The following is a 20,035-nucleotide window of genomic DNA, read 5'->3' on the forward strand; positions in this document are numbered from 1 at the left end:
ACTCCTGTCTGCATGTTGGCAGAGAGTAGAGCTGGTGTGTGATGTAAGGGAAGTGGAAAGCCAGGTGTTATCCACGCACTCATAACACCTCATCCTACATTGTTCTGTTAGTTTGCCAGCAGTTTTTTTGCTCTGGTATTTCTGGATTTGAAGGAAGGAATTGTTCTCTGAAAACCCCTGGCTTACTCTAACGGGAAGACTGTTTTGCAAGAGCTTAACGACATTACAGGCATTTCCCACTTTCCACCTTGTCTTCTGAAGGCAAAAAGTGCTGCCTACCAAGCCAACCCATGGTTCCATTCCCCTCCAGCTGTATTTCCATAGAGAACTTGCTTTCTCAAGTATGTGCAGTGTTTCAGCCTGGTTTTCTGATCTTGGCACTCCTGCACCAACCGGAGAATAGAGTTTGTTCTCTGCAGCCCACCAGCTGTCTGTATGCAGGCTGGAGTGGAGCAGTGGTGGTGGGGGAAGAATTGACCTTACTGGGGTGGTCTGGCCTGAAAGCATTTCGGTGCCATAGCCTGAACCAAGAATGTTCTTGCTCTTGCAATTTGTAACGAACAGTGAAATCCACTTCCTGCACTGTGTGCGTGTGGAAAGCTGCATGCAGAATGCCAAAGGAAATACTGATACTGGGGGAGGCTGCTCACACCCAGAGTTCCACATGGATTAATGTCTGTGTTACTGTTTCTGCATCCTGGTGTGGGCACAGATCTAAAGCTGCTTGCTTCCCTCCTGTGATGGGATGAAAAGCCATTGAGGCATAATCATAGGTGCCACTTTGTTTCTGTAGGACATAAATAGAGGGGGAGAGGCACTGCCCTGCTAACAGCTGATAGGTGATTCCAACGCTTTTCTTAGGGGAGATTCAAGTTTCACCACCTCATAAATGCAACCATCTCTGTGATGCAAGTCAAAAGTCAACTAATTCACTGCCTTTGCCTAAATTGCCATTATATCTGTCTCCTTCTGACTAGAAAAGCGTTAGGTTTGGCTCATCAGAGATCAAAGGATGGATTCAGACTAGCTGAGATTTAAATCTTCACTACTGTCTCCTTTAAAGCAAAGGGTAGATAGTGAAATTGTCTCTTCTAGAGCTAGCCTCTTCAAGAGGGATAGACAGCTATCTGCAATGAGAAGAGAGGTTTGCTCTCTGCATCTTGCCTCAAGTGGGATTGCCTGGTGTAGTGAGGAACTTTGTGGCTCTGAATGGCTCTCCCACTTCCATAGTTAGTACAACGTGTGCTTGGCTCTGTCCTCTGCTGCGTGTGGTGTGAAAACAGTTCAACAGTGTTCTTGTTGCACATGTCTATAAATGCCAGTCTTCCCTATGTATAAATATATTCCAAATATATGGACTGAAAGAGTAAGTTTCAGTGCTGCAGAGCAGCTTCTTTGCATTGCACATGCTAACCTCCTCTCGCAGCCTCAGGAATGGACTGGGAGTGTTAATGGAAGAGGTATCTGAATGCAGCCTCTAGAAACACTCTGGAGTAAAACACAGCCTAATCCAAGGCTGTAATAAGGCACAGTACCTGCCCTGCTTGCATGCTGAAACAAAACTGGAGAAACTACACAGCAAAGGTGAGAAAAGGGGTTTTCGTTACAGCAATATGGCAAAATGTTGGTGAGAGCTGTGAGAACAGCAGCAGCTGTTGAGGTTTAACCTCTGCTTAGTTGGGGTATTAGAAAAAGTGCAGAAATGATAGAGCAGTGTAAGGCTGGTCACCAGCACGAGCTCTCATAGGCTGCTGCACCTGCAGGACCAGGCAGGAGGGCCCTGCAATGCAGGGAGCTTCACATCAGCCATTGCAGATCACCAGCTGGAGCCTGGTGTGAGATGAACAGAGTTCTGTTAAAACTTCCCTGCACTGGAAGCTGTATCCTGCTGGGTCACAGCAGTCCCTGTAGGTGCTCTAGCTGGCACTCCTGTTTTACCTGCTGTTGTTTACGCAGGGGCTGCTTTATTGACCTAAAACTCCAAGTGGTACGCTGTGTGCACAGCATCAGTAAGTGCTCACATACTCACAGGCTGCTTTTGAACTTCCCCCGTAGAGCTGACTCTGAGCTGGCAGTGCTTTGACAGCTAACTCTTAGCAACAGCCTTGTCTGCGTGACTTAAACAGTGCCTGCCTCAAAAAATTACTCACTGGGAAGTGTGTTCTGCTTTGAGACTGGGGCCCTGTGGCCTGCCTGGCTTACAGAACAGCACTGCTATCTGCCCTGGCTGAGGACAAAGAGGGAGGAGAGGGTGCCCCAATTCCCTTTTAAGACCTGTATTTGTTTCTGATATATGGGGAAAACCTAAATGGCTGTTTGTTCTTTGTGCTCTTTAGCTGCCACCAGTGTTGACTCGAGCTTTGAAGCTGTATTTCTGAGGAATTCATGCATGCCTCCAGGAGCCTGTGGTCTCACTGCGCAGTTGTTAGGACTCTAATAGGCCATAAGTTGCCAGTAGCAAGTTGTTCTGGTGCCAGTTTCTAGATGAATGAGATAGGTATGGAGTTATGCTTAGTGTCACTGCAGGAAGATACACCTGCTGGTGTTTTGGGAGAGCTTCTCCCTCAGACCAGAAACCTCTTTTGCTTGCCAGCATGATGGAATAGCACAGCGAGCTCCTGCAGCATCGCACAAGCTTGACTCTGTAAGTTCTTGCTCTATGCAGAGACAGACGGATGTGGCTCTGTGCACGGCCTCCTTTCTCAAACAGGATGTATTCTGCATCCTTTGTGAGCTGCCCGCTCAGAGCTGGGGGTGCAGTTGCCTCCAAGACGGGTCACGAATTCATTTCTAGCTGTTCCTCCTCACGTAATGAAGCACCAGCCTTTAGGAGTGTCCCAGATCAATATTTTGATCTCCTTTCTCCTTTGTACCAACCTGTGACCTACCAGTAATCCACGCGGTGAGGGCGATCAGTGTTTTTTCAGGTGGCTGTGTTACCCACCCTGTGCCGGCTGCTCCACCTGCGGGATGGGAGGCTTTTTGTTTTTGCGGGTTGTCCACACGGTGCCTTTGTGTGCTGGTTGGGAGGCATGGTGCACATCCCTGCCTCTCCTGCCTCCGTGTCGTGATCTCTGGTACCACGCACTGGGACTCAGTATCTCAGTTTAGTGCCTGGCTTTGAAAGGCACTTCCCACTGGCCAAACAGTTGGGCCTGTGTTTGCTGGCTAAACAGCCCTGTTGCTTGGTGTGTTTTCAATCTGAAGGGCAACAAAGGGAATTGTTCTGTGGGATTTGAATTTGCTGCTCTTCATGAATGTCGTTTTCATGTGCTTTGTAGGAGTCTCCTGCATTATTCAAATGATAAAATTGAGATGAGGAAAAGATATAAAGGAAATGGGATGGAGCTGTGGGGGCAAGGAGGAATATGAAGAGGATGTGCATGGAGACCAGAGCATTGGGGGGAGGCAAATGTTGAAGAGACAGGATATTCTAGATAAGCCAGAACATATACAGCCTGTATAACGGATGCTTTCCATGCGGACGGAAAATAGCTGAGATGGCAGAAGAGCAGGATTGTGTCTTTCCTTCAGCTGCATTTATTGTGTGTTGCTGATGAGGGAAGGCCTTGTTGTAGGTCTCATGCTGTTGTAGGAGATGGGGCTGGAGCTAAAAATACTTCCATGTAAGTATTCTAAATAAGAAATGAATGCTGTTTGTTGAGCCTGAAAGTGCTGGAGTTGCTCACGTGGGAGGAAGGAAGACAGCATGTGGATTTGCTGTGCTGGAAGGACTAGAAAGCTGCAGTGTAAATTAGCAATGCATCTTCAGAGACCGACAGAAACCAGCACCCTGCGTGTGGTTGGTAACCAACCCTGAAATGTGCTCTCAAAAATAAAAAATAAAACTAAAAAAGAAATAAAACCACAAAGCTGAAACGAGACTTTTTGGTGATTACTGCTTCCTAGAGCTGATGTTTGCCAAAGCGAGGCACATCCCTTCTCTTCCAGAAACTATCACGCATTGTGCTCCAGACTGGCTTTGCAATGGCAAAGCAGAACAAGGAGCCCAGAGGGGAAAGTCTGTAAATGGGATGTGGCCTCAGGGTTTCAGTTTGGGATAGTTACCTCCATTTTGCTTTCAGAATAAAACTTTGTATGCAGTGACTGCAAGGTGTGTCACTAATGGCTGTTGGGTTAATGATCAACAGAGGCTCGCTGCCTGTGCCTGCTGTTGCTTGCAGGATGGATCAGCACAAAGCCCACCATCATCAGCACAGCATCTGGAGCTCCTTTCCTTAGAAAATGTAGATTGGTCTGCAAGTGCTGCAAAATGAGGCCAGAATGGCTCCTGCCCAGGGGTTCTAACTGTGTTGTTCTGTCCAATCACTCCTGTCTCCAGACTCTAAGGGATGATACTGCTCATCAAAGTGAAAGGATTGATGGCCAGGAGAGGGAAAGAAAAGGCTTGCCTGGAAAAAACTTTGAATCCCCCTCCCCCCCCCCCCCCCCCCAAAATCTGACTCTGTCAGGCTTTATCTGCACTTAACACATCCAGCCTCACCTTTGCTGTCTCTTACAGGGTTTGCAGTGGATTTTTGTTTGCACCTGTATGAACTGGGGTGAGGATTCCAGCTTGGCTGTTTTTCTTTCTTTGTGCTTTTTGTTTCTCCTGCTCGTTCCCATTCTTCATGTTATCACGTAGGTATTTGTTGCTGCCTGTGAGGGGGTAATGTGGGATATTTATAATCGAGCAATCTTTTCGGGTCTCTTAATGCTCCACTGCTCTGGAACGAAGCAGTAGTTGTAGATTTGCTGTACCAGGGCAGCCCAGCTCCTGCTTCCAGAGTAAGCAGTAAGGGCTGTTTCAGAGACAGGCTGCCTGCCCGTGTTACAGGTGATTATGCAGTAACCTGTCTGTAGGAAAGCTCTTTTCCCGACTTCTGTCAGGGACCCGTTATGTTTTATTTCATACTTCAGTAACACCAGGCAATTGCATCTGCATAAATGTTGAATTCCTTTCAAGTACAGCCTTGCTCATCTTATGTCTTCAAGTAGCTCTCAGTGCTCACTGCCACAAGGGAAATGCTGTGCTGTGGAGGAGTGTATTTCCTATTTTTTTTTAATGTTTGCTGCCTTCCTGCTTTGCTGAGTACCTTGTAGCCTCTGTACTGGGGTGGCTGATCATACTCTGCTTGGGCACTGTCCTCTTTAGGTTGGTTTCTGATGTAGGTTTACAGCAATGGCTTTTCTACATTCCATCCAAGCGTGACTGTTCTTTCAAAACAAATCTGCATGTTGTCTTTCCTCCAGAAGTGATTCATACTCATCTCCAATGGTTGTTCTCTCTAGTGGGAAATCAAGGATGTGCATCTGAATGCAGCTGATGGTGACAGCCACAGGGGAGGTAAATGTGCTCTGATCCTCACAACCCCACTCCTGGCAGCCAGGCAGCAGGAGCCCATTCTAATGCTTCCCAGTGGCATAACCAGCACAAACTGCTGTCACAAAGCAAAGCATTTTCCTGCCTTCTGCTCCTACCCAAGATGTAATTTATGTAATTACTTCTCTTTGATTAGGATGCAGTCAGCGGGGTGCTACTTACGTCACCAGGTATTGGTGTTTCTGAGAGTCACTTTATCTGGAGCTGTGGATCTAGAGAAACAAAAGCTGACCTGCCTTCTGCACGTGTCCCTGCTTCTCTCCTGTCATGCTGGCTCTGTTGCTCCTCTGACATCATGACTTCAATGTTAAACCGACAGAAAATCTAACCAGAAGGCAGGTAGTCATTTTCTGCCAGCTTTGCATACTGAAGCAGCACGATGGTGGTCTGACTCTGCAGGGTCAAGGTGAGAAGAAGAGGTAGGAAGGAGGAAGGCAATATCAAGAATTCCAGCCTGTTGCTACTTGGATGATGAGCCAGGGCTGCAGCAGGTTTTGCTCAGCAGCCTTCTGTAATTTGCAGAGCTCTTCTACTGAGTGGCCTTTCTGCAGGTTAACAGCAATATTGATATTGATGGGAGGGTGTGTGAGTTCAGAGAGAATGCGTTTGTACCTTGTCCTTAAAACCAGTGACCTGGTTTGTAATGCTGAATAATGCCTTTATAAACAAACCATCATAAAACATTTGTATTCATGGTGGGATAAAAAGCTGCTCTTTATATATAAAGGGATTTCTCCTATTGATTTTCACTAAATGTGCACCATGTAGGAGTGACTCAGAAAAACATGTCTGGGCGCAGTAGGGTGTTACCTCTTGGGTAACTGATCCTACTTTTAGCACTGAGGTTGACTTCAGGCAGCTTCTTTACTGAAGTGCTCTTCGGCATACTTGAGCCAAGTTGCAGTGATGTTACATCACACGGTATTAATGAAATTATTCCAGAAATGAACTTGGCCTCCTGTGCAGGTTAATTTACACTGTAAAGACTTTCCTAGTACAACTATGTTGGCAAACACTCTTGGTTGAAAAAGGGCTGATATTAGCCAAAAATGTCACTTAACTATTCTAGCTTTGTTTTATGCCACAAATCTGCCTTAGAGGCAAGAGGTTCATTTCAGTACGTCACTGCATCAGGAACTTTGTTCCTAGTCTTGTGTTCGTTCTGTTCAGCATCTTCATTTTCCAGACTTACTGCCCAGCAGAGCCCTGAAATATTGGGTTGAGCCATGTCTTGATCTTTTTCATCTTAGTGTGCTTATGAGTTTTCTGCTGTTCTTTTGAAAGATAGCTTTTTTTCCTTAAAAGAGCACCACGTTTGCAAGTAGAGCATGGAGTTGTAGCCATCTCTTGTACTGTGCACAGTAAAGACATTTTCAGTTTTCCTTGCTGAGTCCTATGTTGCTGTCTTTCTTTGCTGGGAGTTTAAATTTAGGCAGCAAAAGGCAGGTCTGGAATGTCTCAGAATGACAGCTAACACTTAAGGGATGGAGGAAGTTTATAAATATATCAGCAGTAGATAATCAGTAAATCTTCATTTCATATCTACAGTCTCCCACAAGCAAAAAGACTTTCCAAGCTGCAGTGTTACTGAAACTCTCTCTGAGATGCAATGAATTAATCGACCTTTGCTTTATAAGCATCTGTACAGAACGAATCCAGGGTTTTTTCTGAAGCTTTGGTTCCTTCATCCGTTAGAACTACAAGGGAAATTACAGTTGTAATTTGTCCAAAGGGCAAATGGGTGCTGGGAGGGTCAGGAGGCTTTCCTTTTTCTTCTAATCTTAGTTTGGTGTTTTTACTGCATGGTGCACTTAGTGATCCTGAGCCCTCTCCCTCTGTGCCAACGTCCCCCAGTGCCATGGAGCTTCCAGCTTGGGTTGCTCAGCCCCTGTAGCCCTCTGACTTGGCTGGGATCACAGGTGGGAGCTCAGAAGCAGTTCCAAGCTGGGCTGTTCCCTTCTCGCTTCACACACAGCACGCTTTTCAGATCTGCAAGATGTTTTAGCCCAGGGTCAGACAGTCTTCGAAGCATGCTGGATGAGAGCTGCAAAGCAGCCCAGACTGCTGCAGCACTGAGCAGTGATGGCTCGTCAGAGACCAGAGCGTGCAGCACCTGAGCTGTCAGTGAGTGTCACAGCTCATGGCTGAGCTGGGCAGGCCAAGGGAAACCTGCATCGCTGACCCGTTCTGGCTTTTTCTGTCATTGAAATACTTGTGAATTTGCCTACAAGAAGAAAGCTTGGCAGTGTGGCATGTGATGTTTCCTTGGCTAATCCAGCTCCAGTGTAGCCTGTCAGAACAATAGAAGTAGGAGTTGGGGTGGTGACTCAGTGCATGATCAGAGTTCAAAAAAAGCAAAAGCGTCTTTCGGTGTTCGATACACACATTATTACAGACTTGTATTTCAGTAACTGAGTCATCCATCCAGTTATTCCTTTCTTTACACTTAAAGCTTGGCCCTTTGCTTGTGATGTGTTTGCTCCTGGCACGCATCCCTGGCCCGGAGAGAACTTGTGTTGTGGAGATGTGGCAAGAAGTCCTTGGATGTCCTGCTCTGGGTTGGTCTGTCAGCAGCAGTCTGTAACAGAAGAGATGTGCTGCATGATATTTACTGTTACAGGCCCTTCTTGTCCTTGTTTTGCTGATGTCCAGCTTCTTTGCTTCAAGACGACAAACAGAATATGAAGACCTCAAAGTAGACTGGCTGTGCTGTGCGTGTATCCATCCTTTGCTGCTCTATAGCTGAGCCTGTTAGAATATTTCTTCTTGCCTTCTTCATGCTCCACCCTTACTTGCCCTTCCAAAAGTCATCAGACTTGTTCTATAGCTTAAGTCTTACAGGTTCATTGTTCTGTGACTTTCTTCTCATTTGGCACAATTTTTATTTTGTTATGCAACCTGTGCTGTTGTGCTATTTTTTCATTACTTCTATTTTTCTACTAGTATCTCTTTTACATCCTCTGTGTTAGGAAGAGAGGTCTGGGTGCATGGAATCTGAGCGTAACTGACTGCCTTCCAAAGAAGCTGTTAATACACAACCAGGAATGCTGATGCTGGAGGGTTTTCTCCTGTGATTGACTGCTCCCCCTGATCTCCAGGAGGTATTCCTGTTCCCTGCCTCACACTGATGGATCTTTATTGAGATTGATCACTGCTTTCGAGGGAGCTGTAATGCAGTTCAGAAGCTGTGTGTCTTCGGAAATGGGCTTCTTCTGGGAATAAGGTTAAAGCCATAAAAAGTCAATCACTTGCCTAGTAGATACCAGCTTATTTTTATGGAGAACTTCGTATCCTATTATGATTTCATATTAACCTTGTCATGCTTCCCTCCTCAGCTCGCTTTTGCTCTGGCTCTTCCCTTGCCTACCTCTCACAGGTGTGAAGCTGTCCTCCCCTGCAGTGGGACAGCCTTGGAGTCTCTTGCCTTCATTTCTCAGCTGTGGCTGAAGTCACTTCCATTCAATTTTCTCTCCTGTACAATTACTGTTTTTTCTGTTTTCTCCCGCGTTTGTCTCTGGGGCGTGTGAATAATTCATTCTAAAGGTGTTGGTGTTCAAGTTTGACATTTAGAGAGCCCAAACATCTCCCCTCTGGTGTAATGAAGGGCTCCATCAATCAGTGGGACTGTGGGTAGGGTCCTTCCCTACCGCAGTTCACTGGAATGTCTTTGCTGGGGATTCAGAAGTTAATTTTACGAGCGCTTGGTGGATGTGATGACCTCACTACTGAACCCTTGTTTGAAACGCTTGCAGTGAAACATCCAAATAAGACTTGTTTCAAATGACAAAGACTTGCTTAGTTCTCTTAGTAACACGGTCTGCATCATCTCTCTCTGAGCCATTTTTCCATCATAACTGCTAATGTCGACCGTGCAACAACCACCACTTGTCAGCTGGAGAATACAGGGTTGTTTGCAGCAGGGGAGGCATCCAGCTATTTGGGTTGGCTGTTGTTTTGGTCAGTGATGTAAGCCCAGTCACAACAGAGTCACTTTATTGTTGAGAGCTGCTTGCTGTCCTTTCTGTTCGTTTTGGTCAAAAAATCCTGAAATCCCTCCATGTAAATAAGTTTCCATAATGCACTTCTCCCCCTCCAGGTCAAACTGTTGGATTTTGTTGTATTCCATCTCCAGCTGCTTTATTGTTGTCTTTACAAGCCTGTATGGTGTTCCCCAAGGAATATGATCTATCACCAATCCTGCACGAGATATTCTAACTGAAATTCCTGGCACTCAGCAGGCTGCTGTGCTTCCGACCTGCGTTTGGCACGCACAGGCCTGGCAGCAGGTAGAAGGAAGGCAGCAGCCCCTGGTCCTTGTGAACGTGGCAGGTTCCCACACAAGTGTTCAGCGTTCTGTCTGCTAGTCCTCCTTCCTGTTGGCTCCTGGTTCTTTCCTTTTCCTTGCAAGGCATCTGGATGGCAAAGCCTCGGAGGTAGGGGTTTTTTTAATAACATCTGTGCTGCAGTGAAGTGCTCTGTCCTAAGCCCTAAGGCTCGCTTTCTATTGCATGTATTTTCACCTACCTTTATATTATCTGTGCTTGATGGGCACTGATTAGGCCTTCTGTTTGTAGCAGGACTTGCCATGTTTATAAGATGGTGTAAATGCTGGTACAGAATGGGTTTTTCAAGTGTTTGTGCTAAGCCTTACAGGAGGTGTCTCTTTCCTTGCAGCTTTGCACTAGATAACCTGGTTAAAATAGAAACTGCCTTCTCCAGAGTGTAACATAGACTGTTCCAGGCCTTCTAAGCTAAGGGACTGTCAGCAATCCTGCTCTAATTCTGCCTTCAAAAGTGCTGGGGCATACATTAGGCAGCCTTAACAATGTGTCCCTGCAGCTGAGAGAAGAGCCAAGGTACGCGTGGAAAGAAATGCTGGAGGAGATGTATGGCATCATCATTCAGATGCAGTCTGTTGAAAGAAGTTATTTTTTACTTTCCTCAGTAACTGTGGGAATGTCTTTGTGCCCACGCTACCCTCTTCCCCAGAAGACCCACTGCTGGGACATCAGAGCCCCTTCAGAATTTTCTTTTCAACTGGCTGCCCTTTAAATGAGTCTAAGCTGAGGCTTGGTGGCATCTTGATGATGGCATTGTCTTTCTGTGCCTTATCAGATGGAGATGTGAGATCGGTGATGGCACACTGCTGTAGGAGGTGAACCAGGCAGGGGAGCAGAGCACTGTCTGCTGGGAGCAAGGCAGGGGATTTGTTCTGCCTGAGGGATCTGATGCAGGACTGGGGGTGTGTGGGCTGGGCAGCAGCAAGAGGAGAGCTTGCCCTAGCCTTTGTGCTAATGAGGAGGAGGGGATCTGAATAAGAAGCTCTTTGTGTATGCTTATCTATGTGCTGTCTTGTTTAGCTTGAGGTTTTCCCACATCTGCTCCATGTACGAAACATCAAACTGACACGCGTTGCTCCACTGAAATGTTTGGTGTTTCAAAAGCTATTTTGTGTGGTCTTTGCCTTCCCAGTAAGCCTATAGCTCTTGTGTTTTATGCTTCTGGCTGTCTTACATACAACTACTGCTGTAAAGTAAGGGTGATGCATCTGCATTTCTAAACAATTCAGCAAGGCAAAATTAATTCCTCAGGCTGTGTTGGAGGCACTGCACCCAGCTGGGCACAGCTCTGCTGCGAGGCTGTAAATAGAAGTTCTAATTTCTGCTGTGGTGTCTGGTGGGGCAGGACTCATGTTGGTCTGAAGTAGCGTGGGTCTCATACGTGGCCTTTTCTAGGAGCGTTTCCTTGTGTGCTCGATTTAGCTAACTCGCAGTTAGCGATGCGGCTTTCTGCAGCAGTGCTGCTCTCTCTGTGGCACTGAAATCACAGTTGGTAAACATCTCGTCCATAAAATCTGTTCCTAGTGCTTTCTTCCGCCTGTCTCAGAGCTGCGGTGGGGCTGTGTGAGATCTGGGCCCAAAGAGGCGTTGTTGTGGCTTTCACCCAGCACTCTTAGTTCTACACTGGGACGTAACAGCATGCAGTGCAATGAGTTACAGCTGTGCATCACTGCCGTGAGCGAGGCTCAGATGTGCTGTGATGGAGCACCCCTGGTCTGCACCCTGCTTGGTCAGGGCTGTCCCACTGCTTGGCACGGGGCTGACGTGGGCCCAGGAGCCCAAATGCCCCACAGCATTACCCTTGGGACACTGCTTGTCCCAAAAGCTGCTGTAGGCTCATGTTGGTTTGTTCTCTGCTGGTATATTTAGGTCTGGGAGAGTAATTATATAGCTTTGAATAAGTCTTGAGGTAGGAGAGGGCAAAGATGAGCCTGGAGGGGATTTGGCCTCCTGAGGGCTTTGCTGTAAAATAGGACAGTTTTTGTTGGTTGGTTTTTTTATTATTTAAATAAAACTTCAGAAGGCCAACTGAATTGACAGCTAGTACCCAGCATTGGTTTGGTCTATTTCTGATGCTTCAAATACAGAGTAAAATTTTAAATTGAGCCCTTTTGGTTTTCAGCTGCTAGTTTCAGGGTTTGCTTTTAGGTGCTGTGTGATTATGCTGGAAGGAAACACCTCTGTGGGTGCTTTGGGCGCTGTTTTGATTTGTCTGATGGTTGCTAATTGTACATCAGAGAATATTCTGAAGCTAAATGCTTCTCATCTGAGTCCACTTTCTTCCTATTTTAGTGCTCCCTAATTACCATCCTTACGATAACTTGATGGGAGGTGGATGGGCAAAGCCCATTGCTTCACTACACGCTGTCTTTTGGAAATGTGGAACTAATTTCTTACAGTGTGACTCGAAACAATGCTGCTCCCTTGTCTAATGATACAACCCCAGCCCCCGCCCATAAAAGCCACTCTTAACAGAAAAAATGTTGGAAGTCATTGCTGAACATTTGCAGGCTGGGGGCTGTCTGCAGTGCCGCCTCACACCGTGTCTCTGCCAATGACTTGAGCTGAATGCTGTCTACAGCAGGTTTGGAAGGCCAGCAGATCTCCTTCACAAGTGACAAAGTGTTTCTTATGCTAACAGCAGGTTAGTTATGAAGGAGCTCTTTTATTACTAATCAGTACTTTTTGCCACATTTTGAAATAATTAGCATCAGTTGGATTTAGCAGCATCCAGCACACGCTTCATCATAGCTGCACTGTAATACAGGAGGGAATCACAAGTAAGACTTGTGCATGCAGCCAAAGCTCCAGTCCGTGCTGGTGAGTCGGGCCTGCAGCAGCACTGCTGAACCCATCGGGTGTGAAGCTGCCTTCTGAGCTTTGGTTTGAAGCGCTGGTTGTTAGCAAAGAGAGCACCGGCCTTGCTGTCAAGGAACCAGTGGCTCCTTTTCAAAGGATAGGAAACCGGTGCTGCTGAAATGATCGGTGTCTCTTGCATCCTTTGCACATCCCTTGCGTTTCTGAAGCACCTGAGTTTACAAACACTTTTCTGTTCAGTTGAATTCTTTTTTCTTCTCATCAGTACCTGAATTTTCCTTCCTTTAGATCATTTGATGTATCTCCCGCTGTATCAGCTTCAAGGCACCTCAGATACGAAATTTAACTCAACTACTATGGCTGGCTCAATGAATAGGCAACACCATTTTTATCCCTCTGGAAATCTATCTTCTCCTGCCTGGAGGAGTTGGGATGACTTGAGTAGAGCAATGAGAACCAGATCTCATCTTGAATAAATCCCAAATCCAAAGGTATTTTCAGCACTTAGACGTCTAACATTTCAATGGCTTCCATTTCCAGGTGGGAGTTTTAAGTTTGCTGCCTTGAAGGAGCTGCTGTCTCCTGTTTTCCCACCTCTTAATGAAGGATGATCAGCCCTCTGCATTACAGGGGATTACAGATTTTAGTTTATCACCTACACCTCCTCTGGGCTGTGCTCTTGGCTCCAGCCAGCACGTTGAAGTCTATCAGGGTAGCTGGGGACTGGTGGGAACCTGGAAGTTGTAAGCTCCAGCCCGTGGCTTTGTGTCAGGGTTGTGCAAGGGTTCTGTTGGGCTGACTTCTGCTCCTTCCTTCTCAGGAGGAGTCGAGTCAATACCAGGATTGATTTCTTCCCTTTTCCCCCAATATCTTGAGCCTACACTGTGCCTGGGTCAGACCGCAGGAAGCTTTTCTCTCACTGCCAAAGCAAACAGTTTATCTTGTGCCCTTGCCCCTTTTGTCCTGTGCTGAGAGGAGATAAGAGTTCTATGCAGACTTGCTAACTCACAGCGTTCAGCGGTGCCTGCCTCCCCTTAATTGGCTCGAGACCAAGGCCTGAGCTGTAAGGGGATCACTTGGTGCTGAGGATCACTCACTGCCCAGGGCCTTGCAGAAGGCTCCCCGCACCTCCTTTCCTGCTCCTTGGAACCCACGTTCTTTGGGAGGTGAATTTCAGCCTTCTTTGAGATCTTTGCAGAAAGCCAATCTGCACCTGAAGCGTTTCATGTGCTCAGAGAGCCTCTTCTTCCTCCTCGTCTTCCTCTTGTGGCTCTGGTGCGTGCCTGAGTCACAGCCTCCCAACTCACCCAGAGACTGGGGCAGGATGGTGAGAGCTGTGTGAGGATTGCTCTGTCTGGCTGGGACTGTTCTTGTTGCAGTGACATCCGCAACCTTTGTGTGAAGCATACTGCATTTGCTTGGCATGGTCCTGTCTGCATGCACCCAAGAGTGTTTCCACCTGTGTTTTTGTCCTCCATCAGGCCAGGTGTTCTCATGGACATAGTCCTGGCTTATGAGACAGGATGGGAAGGAAAAGCTGTGCAGGAAAGAGTGCTATTTTACTGCACAGAAAGCTGTTCAAAGACAACATATAGAAAGGCAAGCTTACAGACCTTCAGCCCAGTTCAGTTATAGAGGCTGGCTCTGTCTGGGTTGGACAGTGAATGAACTAAACCAGCAAAGCAGGAAACAGAGAAGAGCTTGGGAGAGAACTTAAGGCAAATGTTGGTGAGATATGATTAGTCTGCCCTGTAACCTAGATGGATTTGATCTGCATTGGCTGGTGAAATTGGTTGGTGCTAAGGTAACACTCTTTGGTGCAGTTTCAGGTGGCGTGGATTGAGTTACCTGGTAGAGGATCTTTGCAGACAATGTTGCCAGTCAATAACAAAGATTCTTAATAACTAAGGCTCTGTATTTTCATTTGAAAACTGTGTTTTATTTTTCTTTGTGTTCTCACAGAGAAGAAGTCCAGGAAAATTGTGTCCGCTGGAAAAAGAAGTTTACCTTTGTGTGTAAAATGAGTGCCAACCCAGCCACAGGGCTCCTGGACCCCTGCATCTGCCGAGTATCCGTCCGTAAGGTAAGCACCAGCTTCTGCTTCTGGCAGGTACCACCTCTATTTTGGTGTTGCTTCCCAGCTGCTTTTTTTTGACAGCAAGGAGAATGGTGATGGTGGACTGTGGTGGGAAGGAAGGATTGTTTGGGTTAGGACAAACTGCACGGAGCCTTTTTCCCAGCCAGGGTACTTAACAGAGAGCAGGGTGTTGGTACACTTGAGAGACAGAAGTTTGTGAAATCCTTACAGCAAATTCCAGGGTTGAGTAATGACTTTCCCCCTGTTTCCCTAGCACATGTAATAGCTGCTTTTCCTGTTTGTTTTGTCTCCCATTATAGGAGCTGAAGGGCGGAAAAACCTACTCCAAGGTAAGAGCAAAGAAAGGGCAAATGTGACAGAGTGCTGACTGTGGTGTGTGCTCTTAGTGCTTTACAGCCATTGTAAAGCCGTGGCTGAACAGTCAAAGTAGCATGGCTGCTGCATGAAGCAGTCTGGAGAAACAGTCATTGGTTCTTAGTTTAGACATGAGTTAAGTGATTTTCCAAAAAAACTTACTGGCGGGGACAGGATCCAGATTGTACTGGATGTGGATTTGGGAGGGGGGTTGGGAAGATGTTCTGCGTGTCCTCAAACTTTGGGGAAGTTCTGAGTCAGATGTGAACTCTTTGGCTTCTGGCAGTGTCTTGCTAATGAAGAAATACAGACTAAGTTCTGTTCTCCGAAGCACAGTAAGCAGCTATGGCTGGGGTGGGCACTTCATTGTACTGTGAACACAGGCAAAAACCTGCAGCAGAAATCACTTCCTTCCCAAGGCACAGGAGACACTGAGGCAAGAAGTGAACGTTATTTTAATGTTCTGTTACACCCCTATCCTCCCCATTTTCTTGCTCAGGCTGTGGGAGAGATAATGGGCTGGATGCCACCCCCTTCTCTTTGTGCTGGAACAAGAGACAATGTTGGCTTAAAAGCAGAGTTCACACAGAGCCCGAATCCATGTTTGAGAATGAGTCACTGGTGCTAGTTTCTAATAAACAGATGTTTGGGTCACACACAACTGTGTAAGAATTTCTTCTAATCGATGTCCTTCCTGGGGCCATGGATGTACCAGGCTTTGAGATGAAGGCTGCACTCACACTTAATACTGCTGTGTCGCAGAGAATAACGTCGCTATCCGTATTGTTCCTTTTTTGTGGCTAATGAAGTCAGGGACTCTGGGGCCATCAGTTTCTCCACCACTACATTCACACTGAGGGGGTGTTTATTCCTCTGTCCTGAAGAACTGCCTGTCCAGGGAGTGCAGATGAGTTGGAGAGAAGTGCCCACGTTTACCTGCTCCCACTTCAGCAGGGCTAATGGCACTGAAGCTGTTTGTGCTCAAGACAGAGTTTCCATAGCCTGGTGCACCTTTTGGTTTGACGTTGTTGTCACTTCAGTGTCAGGGGTTATAGAGTGGAAACTAACAGGAAGGACTGATAAAGCGGAAACTCTTTCCCAAGCTGGAAGAAACACCATCAGCTGGCTGGAAAACTGAGGAAGCTATTAGGAAAGGTTACTTCTGAAAACATCCTCTTGCTAAGGGATCCTTCCTCTATATACTGGGAGTCTGCTTCCTGAGGAGAGCGTCTGACCTCAGCACACACTGTGGGTCGGTGGAGAGTTCTCCCACACTGCTCTGGTGTTGGTCTCTGAGAGGCTCTTGGCACTCTGTTAATGCCTTTTGGTGGAGGAATGGGGATCTGGGTCTTGGCCGCTCCTGAGCCATGTTATACAATGCAGCCACACCAGAAGAACCTCTTCTGTCCTCCAGTTCTGATGCATTGCAGCTCAGTGTGTGGCTTTCTCCTCACCAGTTCATCTCTGAAAGATTAGAAAGTCACTGGTTTGGGTTTTTTTTTTTATTGCTGAATATTCAGCAAGAAACATAGCCCTTGACACAAGAAGATAAGGAGAAAAAGATGTACAGCAAGGGCTAGAGAAACACTTGAGCTAAGGGAATCCTTAAGAAGGGAGTGGAGTTTTTTCTTTTTTTTTCTTCTTTCTTTTGGAGCAGAAAGGTTCCTGTTCTATCCCACCCCTTTTTTTTTCTTTGCCATCAGCACTTGTTCCCTTTTCAGAGTGAGATGAAGGAAGCAAAGCAGGTATCTTAATCTTGTTGCTGTCATCCCTTGAATCATACTTCTTGTGCAGGCATGTTTAGGCTGCAGCTTAAACTTTTGATTTGGAACAATGAGAGCCAGAGGTCACACAGCAGTGGCTGTGGTTTGTGCTGTAACTCCCATCAGCTTCCACAGGTGGGACTGCCACATTTCCTTAGCATGGAGTTACAGTTTGAGGCTCACAGTTGAGTTGTATCATCCAGGTTGTCACCACCAGGACAGGAGGAATGTACTTAATGTATAGAATAATAGCTAGATCTGAGCTTTTACTTTTCCACCTTCTTGTTCTTGTGGCAGCTGATCTGTATGCTGAAGTGATGCAGACTTTCTGTGCTGAGACTGTTTGATCAAATGTGGGTTACAACATCACTTCTGGTTAGATTAGGTGAGGCACAACTGACTTCTGTTGAGTTTGAAGGAAGCTGTAACTTTTTCTTTCGGGAAAGCGCTGTATTCCTACAGTAGGAGTTAGAGCAGATAAGCAAAGCTATTCTTCTTCATTGTGTTTTACTCTAGAGACATCAAATACCCTCTTTGAATTTACCTGTAATCTTTAACTTCCTGTCACCTTTCGTATTTGTTTTCTGTTTTCTAAAGAATGTTCAGAGAGCTCACAGCTAACTCTCTCTTCTCTTCCTACTGTCAAGTGTGCTACTTGCTAGTTAAATCTTAGAGATATGAGGAAGCTGTGGTGCAGGAGTTTCCCAGCCGCATCTGTAGCAATGAAGCTCATGCATCACTGCATGGCTCTTGACTTCCAGCTTGCTGTGCTGCAAAGCTCTGTTTTGTATTTCAGGACAGCGTCAACTTTCCTCTGTAACAATATCCTTTCATCTCCTGGTTCACATGCTCCACTGCATTCTGGCATGGCCCAATACAAAGAGTACCTTATTATGTTTGTGTATGTGTGATTCTGTTTTTTCCACATCGTTGACCTAGTGCCATCCATGTCCTTGGTTATGCAATGGCTACAGGCTGATTAACGCTGTCCTGGCCAGCATCACTGCTATGTTTCCTTCCTTGCACAGAGCTGATGTCTGATGTCCCTCTGAGTCACCTGGCTGGGGATGGGGAATGTGTCCCTTCCCATTCTCAGGTGCAAATGCTCTCTACAACCACATCTGTGTGCACTGGCTTGTTTTTCTGCCCTCACTCACAGAGGTGCTGTCTTCCTTTAGTCTGTGCATCTCCTCTATTGAGTGATTTGATTTTCTTACTGTTTTTTGTTCTCTCCTCTTTCCCTTTTCTTGATGGCAGCTGGGCTTTGCTGATCTAAATCTGGCAGAATTTGCTGGCTCTGGATCCACCGTTCGTTGCTGCTTGCTGGAAGGATACGACACTAAGAACACACGACAGGACAACTCCATCCTCAAGGTACAGCAGCTGGCGTTGCCACAGTGGAAATCTTACTATTGAATTCCAAAAGATCCCAACCAGAGCATATTGCTGGGCCTGAAAGAAGGTCCTGCTATATATGAAGATAGGGTTTTGCTTTTATGCTGCTAGTCTGATTCAGGAAGGTTGTCATAATCAGAGTCACCCTTTGATACATTGGCATCCATTTGAGCCTCAGTAGCATTCTGTGTCATCAAAGAAAGCATAAACAGGGAAAAAGATAAAGTGCATGGTCAGGGTTGCTAGCCTACCTCCTGCTGAGCCACTGCAACCTGCAGATATTGATGCCAGCCCTTTGGGGAGGGAGGGAATACCTTGCTAAATTCCTGAAGCTTGATCTCCTTTTGAGAGGAAGTAGGTCTCACTAAGCTTTACGCCTAGCCCTTAGCCTCCTCCTGAAGCAAGGAGCTCTGAGCAGTATGGCTGATGACGTGTTTTGTTCCCTCTCTCCAGGTCACCATCGGGATGTCCCTGCTCTCAGGGGACCCCTGCTTCAAAACGTGAGTTTCTGAATACTTACCTTGTTTTGGGAGATGAGAACACCATGTGCTTTTCTAGTTTTCTGTTGGAAACTAAAATTGCAGGGGAGAGGAAAAAGGTGTCCTTGAGATTAGAAAATACAGGGAAGAGCTTGAAACTGGTGGTCTAGACTGTTGAATCAGCTAGAATAGCACAATGGGGCTGTATTCTTGATTCATTTGTTCTCTGCTCTGTTTTCCCAGCTATAAAAAGAAAGAATCTACTGTAGGGTAGGGGAATCCTGGATTTCAAAGCCTGTGGTAACATCTGTGAGTGTTGGGAGATGCCAGGGGTGACCTGCAAAAGCTGTGTGTGTGTGTGTGTGTGTGTGTGTGTGTGTGTGTGTGAGTCAGTTTTCACTGCTGCTCCATGAGATGATATGAGGATGAAGTGTTTTTTCAAACAGTATTTCAAAAAGTGTTTTTGAGCCTTTAAAACTCAAACTGAATTTCTGGATCCCTTGGACTGGGGATTGCCTTGTTTAGGGCTTTCTTCCCCTTTTTTTCCCTGGGAAAGATACAGGCTTGTTTGCACATAGCATTTTCTTTTTCTTAATGTTGGTTAAGTTTTAGAAACTAATGAGTTTTAACAAATGTGGTGCTGTGCACGAAAGATGGAGTTTCTCATAGCTCTGGGGATGGTTTTGGTGACCTCTGGGGAAAAAAAAAAGGTCAGTGAAGAAAACAGTCTTGGGAATGAACATATTTTAGTGCATACCATGCAAGATAAAGATGTTGAGTTGAAACAGCAACAAAAATACTGCGAAGCTGAAACATCTCAGTTTCTCTGCTCTTCTATAGGGGCCTACGTTCATAATTTGTATTGATTAGAAGAGAAATTGTCACCATGCTTTTTTTTTTTTTTTTTAAAGTCCATTGTGATAAGAAAGAAGAAATACAATGAAACTGTGATGCAGTTGTTTGCTTTAAAAATTGTTGGAGCATCAGTTAACAGCTATAGCAGTACCATGTGCCTTTATACTGCAGGATAAGGTAGCAAGGCTCTGCAGTAGTGTGCTGTAAGGTATGTGACTGCACACACAGGACTGCTGTATGCTAGTTGAGTTGTTTTGTGTTGACTCCAGAGAGAGAAGGCTTTACCTTAAGGTCATCTCTTGTAGCAGTAATATTCCGGGCTATAAGGTCTAATTTTAGGAGCTGGCTTGAAGTGCATGCATTAGCTTGCATGGTTATAAAGTGCCACGTACCTCTTGATGTAATTTTTATTTTGTTAATACCTTTCCACAGTGTAGCAGAGACATCTTCAACCCATAAATGCAGTACCAGCTCATTCTGGGGAAAAAAAAAAAACTTCAGGAGGAAAATTTGAGTATCTTAAACCATTTTTGGTTTAAGTGACAGATGTT

General features: G+C 46.0%; 1 protein-coding gene across 9 annotated transcripts in view; it reads left to right on the plus strand.

Moving 5' to 3' along the window:
* Nucleotides 1-20,035, plus strand: part of EEIG1 (estrogen-induced osteoclastogenesis regulator 1) — a 35,662-nt gene that overhangs the window by 5,304 nt on the left and 10,323 nt on the right. For all 9 annotated transcript variants that reach the window (XM_085239612.1, XM_085239613.1, XM_085239616.1 and 6 more), the window contains exons 3-6: nt 14,503-14,623; nt 14,938-14,967; nt 18,013-18,129; nt 18,604-18,650. In XM_085239612.1, the coding sequence (XP_085095738.1) occupies nt 14,503-14,623; nt 14,938-14,967; nt 18,013-18,129; nt 18,604-18,650 (315 nt within the window). The remainder of the gene's footprint in view (nt 1-14,502; nt 14,624-14,937; nt 14,968-18,012; nt 18,130-18,603; nt 18,651-20,035) is intronic.

The sequence above is a fragment of the Meleagris gallopavo genome, chromosome 19, assembly GCF_905368555.1.
Source record: "Meleagris gallopavo chromosome 19, MGAL_WU_HG_1.1, whole genome shotgun sequence".
Classification (NCBI taxonomy): Eukaryota; Metazoa; Chordata; class Aves; order Galliformes; family Phasianidae; genus Meleagris; species Meleagris gallopavo.